The sequence below is a fragment of the Gavialis gangeticus genome, unplaced genomic scaffold (genome assembly GCF_001723915.1).
Source record: "Gavialis gangeticus isolate Ggan-Ray unplaced genomic scaffold, GavGan_comp1, whole genome shotgun sequence".
NCBI lineage: Eukaryota > Metazoa > Chordata > Crocodylia > Gavialidae > Gavialis > Gavialis gangeticus.
Genome location: NW_017729026.1, coordinates 43,326,618 through 43,335,431, shown reverse-complemented (window position 1 = coordinate 43,335,431; position 8,814 = coordinate 43,326,618). Strand labels below are relative to the sequence as shown.

The window sequence follows — 8,814 nt, the reverse complement described above, 5'->3', positions numbered from 1 at the left end:
GTGAGGGGAGGGTGAGCCTCTGCAGGGTGCCCCAAGGAGCACAAGCATAAAAGAGGTTTATTCCCACCCTCCCTTCCCTATCCCACTGGCAAGGATGGCAGCCATCCCAGCATGGCCCCATTAAGGCTAAGGGGGCAGGGAGGGGATTAATCTCCCACAAACCCTCACTGGGGTACCTCATCCAGGGAGGACCAGCCAAAATCCTCCTCCCCACCCCCCTGTCCCAGAGGCTCTGTGTGGTGCTGGAGGGCGACTCTTCCCCCGCCTCCTTCCCCCCTACCATCACAGGATGGGGAAGGGGGCTTTGTGTGGCGCTGCCCAGGCCGGCCCAGTGAGCATCTGTCACTGAGCCACAGCTGCTGGGAACGGCCCCATCAGCGCAGCTCAGGCTGGCCCTGCTCAGCCCTGGCCGAGGCAGCCACATGGCAGGGCCAGCTGTGGTTCAATAACAGGGAAACTGAGCCCTGTCAGTGAGAGCACCCTGGCGTGGTGTGTGTGAGCAGCGGCTGGCCAAGCAATGGGCTACCCAAGCTGGCTCACAGGTGCCAGCAGGCCTGAAGCCCGACAGCTGCCTGCTACAGGGGCTTGCTGCAGACACATGAGCCCCCGTGATGCCTGAGCTGGCCTGGGTTGCCCACTACCCAGCCAGCCACTGGGCAGCACCGCACAGAGCACTCCTGCTTGCCCCACAACAAAGGGGAAGAGGGAGGTGGGAGGGGAAAGAGGCCTCCTGTGGGGCCAGGCAGTGAAGCTGTATACCTGGATTGCTCCCAGTTGTGAGGTAACCACTGTGGTGGACAGAGCTTTCTCCCTCGTCCACCCCTGCCACAGGGGTCTGGCCATGCTCCTGTCTGGCCACAGTCGCTGTTCCCCCACCCTCCAAACCCTGCAGGCCAAGATGGGGGTTTAAACCCCTCCTCAGTCATACTCAGGACTGCCAGAGCCTGGCCACACCCTGCTCAGCTCAGCTTTCCTGTGAAAGGGAAGGGAGGGCTGCTTTAGTGTCCCCCAGCTTCTGGTCTGAGCCACTGCATGCTGGAACTGCAATCACTGTATTTCTATCTTATCTTGAATGTCATTAACGGGTCCCATCATTGGTCCACAAAATACCTGTAGAGTAGTTGAGCCTGAACAACCTAACACAGTGCCATGATTTTGTTTGAGCAGACACTGAATGGCCACATGATTATCAAACCAGTCTTACTGTTGCCTGCATACAAAGTCAACAGTGTGTTCACATGTGCAGCACACAGCATCATGTCAGATTTGCCATTCTTCCTCAATATCAGCATCCTCTAAAAAGATACCAACAGTAGGGAAAGCGGTAGTGAATATTATGCACTGATTCTAACAGTTGTCCTTGCCATCTAGTTTTTCCAGATCTAAACCCCCTAGGTTGCTCTGTAGCTGTCATGAAATATTTTGGGATGCAGGTACAGTTTTAAGTGAACTGTGTCCCAGTCCAACAAACAGTCTTTACTACATGAAGAAAGATGGCTCCAACACAGTTCAAGTCCCTCTGGTGCAAAATGACATAGTTAATAAGGTCCAACTGTAACAAAAGTGATTAATAATGAGCAACAAAATTTTCACCCAGGAGACTTTTCTCTACATCAACTTCCTCTAAGTGAACAGTTTCAGTATTCAGTATGAATGCTGTATCATGAAGCTGCTTGATGCTACATCGACTAAATTCATAGTGCAGATGAAGACAGACAGCTTTCAAAAGAGTCCATCTGAAACATTCAGGGACACATTGTGTCTGGGCCTTTTGCTTGGATACAAGCCTAGAAGTGCGGTTAGAGTCAGGATCAGCAGCAACAACAGGAAATAGTTTCTCTTTTTTTTGTGCTTCTGCAACATACTGTATGACTTCAACTCCTTTCCTCTTCTGGCACAAGGAGTGCTCCCTAACAGCAATATAACCTACCACTAACAACTGCACAGCAAGGTTAGAATCAGTACATGAATGCTGAGGGATGGGGCCTAAGGTGCTGTAGAAAACATACTGCATCTGCACATCAGTGCGCATAAAGCTCATAATGGAGCAAAATTCAACTGTATATACCCTTGCTGTGAACTTGTATAATCTAGTGGTTAATTTGACTCTAGAAAATCAACACCTGAATGTTTGGCTTTAACTACTTTCTTATAATTTATTTATGGTCTGCATATAGCAATATTATTGCTTACCTCAGGATGAGACCCTTTATTTCTGTGATCCAACAGCTGGATAAGCAGAACCCATAATTCCTTAATGCAAGTACAAGGGTAGTGGTGGTTAGTTAGAGCCTCAGATGGTCTGACCTAATTAAGAAAATATAAGATGTCATTCTTTCACAGAACAAAAGGGATTGGCAAATTACAAGTTATCATAGAAAACTAGATGACCTCCTGAGGTCCCTTCCAATCCTAGTCCAACCCCCTGCTCAAAGCAGGGCCATCCCCAACTATATCATCCCATACAAGACTTCGTATAGCCAGGTCTTACAAACCTCCAAGAGTGGAGATTCTACCACATTCCTGGGTAACCTGATTAACCAAACGACTAGTGAGAAAGTTTTCCCTTGCTGCAACTTGAGACCATTGCTCCTTGTTCTGTCATCTTCCACCACTGAGAACAGTCTAGCTCCATCCTCTTTGCCACCACCCTTCAGGCAGCTATTAAATGCTCACTCAGTCTTTTCTTCTCTAAACTAAATAAGCCATTTCATCAGCCTTTCCTCATAAGTCATGTGCCCCAGCTCCCTAACCATTTTTGTTGCCTCTTCTGGACTCTCTCTAATTTGTCCACATCCTTTCTCCAGTGGGCAGCCCAAAACTGGGCACAGTGCTCCATATGTGGCCTCACCAGTGCTGAATAGAGGTGAATAATCACTTCCCTTGATCTGCTGGCAATGCGCCTACTAATGCAGCCGAGTATGCCATTAGCCTTCTTCACAACGAGGGCACACTGATGGCTCATGTTCAGCTTATTATCCACTGTAACCCCTGGGTCCTTTTATGCAGAGAAGTTATGTAGTAATATTTCCCCCTTCTCTCTCTGTTTGCAATCTGGTAGATTTATCCACAATTGCAATGGATTTTTTTGAGGCAAGTGTATCATTTTTATTACTAATCTAAAATAAATCTCCCATACCTACAAGAAAGGAATCATTTTCTAACTCCATGCACAGTATACATAGCATTACTTTTTAGCTCTGGCTGAACCAGTTTCAAATATTATGTAATTAAATTAAAATTAGTTTCTAAGCATGGAGGAAAAGGAATGACAGTAAATAGTAATTCACTCTCTCTAGCAGGGAAGAGAGAAAAGATGATTGGTTTACTTGAAGTTCCTTGAAATGTACAAAAAAGTTTTTAAACAATATGGTATTTATTATTGTTATTTTTAAATGACATTTCCTTAGCACCTATGCATAATACTAATGTAATATCTTTTTCTGCGCGTAGGGGTGTTAATCAGTTCTGTTATAGTTTTTAATGTACAGGACAGAATACATTTTAAATCATAAGAGTCATCAGATTACTGTTCTTTAATTTAAAAAAAAAAAATCACTTTCAGACCATGTTCTAAATGTAAAGTCTTGTTGTAATCCATCTTTCAGTTCTATACTTTCTGAACAGTGAAACAAAATAATTAAGTGAAGCATTTAAAAAAAATCTAAAATTGCCCCTACTCCGAAAACTGCCAAATCCAAGTTTATAAAACCTTGAAACAGTCAACGTATACAGATAAAACTTTGGTAACTTTGTACTGAGGTCCTATGTTCCAACTGGCCGAAGGCAGAAGTCACAAAAATGGTGATATAGGCTTTAGCTAATTAACATGAGTCTTCAGGTTTTGCTTACAGAAAGACAAAGTCGAGCAGGAAGGGGGCAGAGGTGACAGAAATACACTAGGTGGAAGACAATATAATGAGATTTAAAAGAAAGGAGTCTCCACTTCACTTTATCTTACACAATCTAGTTTTCTGATTGATTTATTTTCCTGTCATACCTCAATCTATGGTCTTTTTAGCATGGAAATTACGTTCCTACTACTGCAGTCTTCAACTACCTGAAGGGTGGTTGCAAAGAGGATGGAGCTAGGCTGTTCTCAGCGGTGACAGATGACAGAACAAAGAGCAGTGGTTTTATGCTGCAGCAAGGGAAGTGTAAGTTGAATATTAGGAAAAAGTCTCTCTCACTAGGAGGCTAGTAAAACACAAGTTACCCAGAGAGGTGGTAGCACCCTTGGAGGTTTTCAAGACCCAGTTAGACAAAGCCTTGGGTGGGATGTATAGTTGGGGTGGCCCTGCTTTGAGCAGGGGATTGGACTAGATGACCTCCTGAGGTCTCTTTCAACCCCTAATTTTCTACGATTTACATCTATTCTGAATTTGGAAATCCAATGGTGTATACTTAAGGGTAAATCACAAGCAATGGTGATCATTGAAGATTTCCTTGGAAAGAAAATCTGTAAAAGATGGAGTGGTGAATCTAAACCTGAACTATGGCAATTTCAAACAAGTATAGCACATCACATAGCAAGAATTTTAACTTCTGTCCCAGATTATAAAGTATTTTATATGGACAGAAGCTTCATTTATGTCATCCATCTTTAAGCGCTGCTTCTTCCCTTGTTTACACATTTACTTTGCAACAAATCACCCTGCTTCTTATTTTACAAGTTTTGAATCTCATTCCAAAGAGCTTATGGGACTCTTCTGGGACCTCAAAGATTTCAAAGGTTGAAGTCTCACCAGGTCTTGTAACAACTTGAAGTTGTCAGGGCATGTGCCACTGTCTCATTTGGAAATGCTGATAACCCCTTCAGAAAACAGTGTTGCCTCTTCACAGCAGTCAATGTTTGGTTCTAGCACAGGAAATTGGGCTTATAAAGCTACAGGGCATGGAGACTTCCCCTGCTTTCATAAGATGTGGAAGTAAGATCTGTTTGCAATGGGCAGTGGATGGCAGAGAAATGGACACTTAAGATGATATATACCCTGCCACTCATGCTGTGTGGGTAAGATCTAGCAAGCACTAAAAAGGGTTTTGCCTCAAGACGGATATGATAGCAAGTTGTGATCAATCTATTCTTGATAGACTTGCACAGGAGCAGAGAGAGGCACAGAGCACATGCATGCCCTGATGGGCACTGCTATTCAAAAACCTGCAATGTTGCGCCCGTGAGTCACGTGGTAACTTATAGCAAGACTCTTAATGATACACACTCAAAAAAGAATATAAAAGTTACTTTATTGGCTACCTGGGTGTTATAAAAGAACTATCAGATTTCCTAGTTTTCAACTGCTGGAAGAAGGAGCATCAGGGCAGCCAATATAAGAAAAAAAAAAACCCAAAAAATTACAGTGACATTTACCTTAACAAATGTAAAGATGCTGAATAGAAAAGATGAGGATGTTAAAAACAGGAGCAGTGTAAATATAACCTTTAACGTGGCATTCTATGTAAACTGCCAAGATTATAGTCAATCGCCTTTTGTTCCCATTGAGAGAATTTGGAAAGACATTTTCTGTATCTATAGCTCTAAAACACTGAGACTGTTCCATGTTTGGCATGAAACCCAGCACATACAAATTATAAAATGTGGCACACACTTCATCTCTGTACACGATGCATTTCTAAATTATTCTCTAATTCAGCTGCCAGATGGTCATGAATAAATACAACATAATATAAACTCGTAACAAGTAACACTTTTTAAACCTTGAGGATATTAAAATCAAAAGCAAAATTAAAACAGTCATACAAGGGATTGTATTTTCTTGCCCTAGTACAGACCTGACACAATATGGCCCTCTGATTGGCGTTTTCAGATGTTTCCACATACAAAATAAAAAAACAAAACAAAACATACCTTTGTATACTTGTTGATAGACATGCTTATCAGATCACAGATGAGGTTTACACAGTGTGCATCAAATAAACTGGTAGAAGTAAAACTTCCTTCTGTTTGGTTCCCAAACTGGTGAGCATATACTATTTGCCCTAAAAGAAAGTGATATATAATATATGAGAACTATTCATAGAAGGAGCTTGCTTCTATGGATATACAGAAAGATGACAATTTTTAGTAACATTATTTAGGCAATACAGATTTTATTCTATTTTATGTTTAAAAAACAAACTCTTCAAGAAGAAGTTTCTCCATCACTATTAAAACAGTTTGACAAAACAGCTGTTGGAATTTTACATCTAGTTCACAAGGCCACTCTTAATGACTGCACTGCCAGAGTAAAAGTTTCTTCACCTGCAAATTCCTTTCAGTACAATGTATAAATGGGAGTTTTAAAATTGCTAAATGTTTACAGAAATACAAACTGACTACAAACAATTTTATTACTGGAAGGAAGATACAATCCCTGTATTTTTATAAAAGGATTGATGTGACCATATGACAATGACAGCACTTGGAAGCAGTCACAGACAGAAAAGAGGGTACTGTGACCTATTATGCCTCAATGTCTTATCTCACAAGCCATACACCTTACATCAACATAACAGAGTACTTTAAGAATTGGGCCCATACTTTGTTCTTGAAAGTGAGAAGTGAAATCCTGTCCCACTGAAGGCAATAACGAAACTGCTGTACAAATCAACAGGGCAAGGATATCACTTAAGATACTTGTGGGAAGAGAAGGGAAGAGACAGAAAACAAGGCATAAAGGATATAAGACCCAGTCAAATGTGCAACTGTATAATGGTTGCCTACTGAATTTTCAATCACCCTTCCTTCCTTCTCCTGTTCTTGCAACAAGGCATTTAGCAGAATTCACAGATTCATTTAGAATCTGAGAGGGGTGGGCCATGAGCACTTCTGCAGTGGCCTCAAACTTGCAACCTCTGGGCTGTCAACCGTGCGCCTTAGCTTCCACCCCATGTTAAAACATAAATCTGATATTATGAAGATTATTAGATTGTAAACCAGAATCTGGTTGATAAATAACATTGTTCAAGTACTAAAAGCCTAAAGATTTCAAATTGCTTCCTCAGGGAGTTCTTAGCAACATTAATTTCAGGAAACCAAAAATTCAGGATTTTCCCCAAACAAAAATCCAGTTACTTAAAAACTGTAAAAAGTCTCAGCAAAGCTATGATGGATGTTCAAATTCACTAAACCACACTACTTTTTAATCACCTCCCTCACTACAGTCTCTCTTTATACATTCTCTCTGTCTACATTAAAAACTCATAAGCTCTTTGGAAGATGGGACTTGGTCATTCAAACTCTCTGTACAGAATCTTGAACTTCATTCATATTATATAAGTATTACCACCATTCTGGAAAGAGTTCTCAAAAAGCTGACACTTTCTCTCTCTTAACAAGGAGATTTCTCTCAGTTCAAATCTAAATGTTATGGGTCCTGTAAATAAAAGAAGCGTGCTTTTAAAATACTGAATCTTTAATTACATTTTTGACACCATGGATTCCCATTCAAAATCTCTTCCGAGTCATATGTAGGTGTTTGCAAACCTAAGACTGCTAGTATTTTGCAGCACCCTTAAAAAGATCTCATTACCACACAAAATATTAGCATTCTTAGGTGTACAAAACCAACATGACACACTATGGATTCAAGTAGAAATCCATAGTGTCAAAAACATTCTGACCCACTGTAGTCTTTCTGACTTCTTTGCAAAAGAGAAATTACTCTATTACAGGGGTCAGCAACATTTTTGGGCAGAGTGCCAAAAACATCTGCAACCTTGACCTGTAAAATGTTGGCATGCCAAGGGCAGATGGCAGGGGAGCTGCAAGGGGCCTGATCCAAGAAGCAGAGCGGCAAGTAAAATGCAAAATGCCTTCATGTGCCACATTGTGGTACCCGTGCTAGAGGCCCCTGCTCTATTATTTTTCCATAGTCAAAAACAACCAAGTGAAATTAGTTTTTGAAATGGCACGCCACTAAATTCATAAAAAAAAATTATGGAAGGCCACCTTGAGTCTAAAACAGTTGGAAAAAAAAAATCACTGCTATAATTCTTGACAAATATGAATCTACCTTTTTACATCTGTACCAACACTTCTTAACTGAAAGTTTTGTTGGCCTCCTTCACTCCAATCCTATAACGGTAAAAACAAGAGCTAGCTTTCAGATTATGTCTACACTGTAGTTTCAGTCTGCGTACTTAAACGTGTTTTTGCCCAAACCCCCAACCATCCACACAATATCCTAGAGTACATGTTTAGTTATAATTTGAACCCATGGTTGGTCATGAGTTAAGGCCTGAGCTGTCCTTCAGTTTTAGATGGAAACTGACTACCTTGCTGTCAGGATATAGGCTAAATGGTTTGGCTGCCAATGCCACCAAAGGCCTTCCCTTCACAAGGGACAAACCAGTTCTCCCACAATGGACTGTGGCAGAATTGTAGAGCACAGGCTCATAAGCAGAGGTTTGCTGTGATAACACTGACATTTAGGCTCAGGCTCAGATCGAGATGCCAATCACCTAGGGTAACTCTGCAGCCCCATATTATTTATTATTGCAATTGTTGTAACTCAGTTATTCTGTGTATTTCAGTGAAGTGCGCCATAATGACTACAGAAAGAAATAAAAAATTGCAACATATTTTCTGATTTTATTTTAACTAGCATAAAGATGAACAGTTCATAAATAATCTGCAACTAGGCAACTCATACTGCCCTCTTCTGTATTTTAACAATTCTTCTCTAGTAAGCTGAATTGCTTTGGAGTTGACCTCCTCAGCTGAATCCCATGACCTTTTGTTTTTTAATTTAGTTGCTATCATAAACAGCTTAATCATATAAATCTGTTCTTTGCCCTTTAAAGCCACTTATATAT

General features: G+C 41.1%; 1 protein-coding gene across 3 annotated transcripts in view; it reads right to left on the bottom strand.

Annotated features, from left to right (window-relative positions):
- MMS22L (MMS22 like, DNA repair protein) overlaps positions 1-8,814 on the bottom strand; it is a 206,780-nt gene that overhangs the window by 157,174 nt on the left and 40,792 nt on the right. For all 3 annotated transcript variants that reach the window (XM_019520182.1, XM_019520183.1, XM_019520184.1), the window contains exons 8-9: positions 5,867-5,997; positions 2,194-2,307 (exon numbers count right to left, since the gene is read on the bottom strand). In XM_019520182.1, the coding sequence (XP_019375727.1) occupies positions 2,194-2,307; positions 5,867-5,997 (245 nt within the window). The remainder of the gene's footprint in view (positions 1-2,193; positions 2,308-5,866; positions 5,998-8,814) is intronic.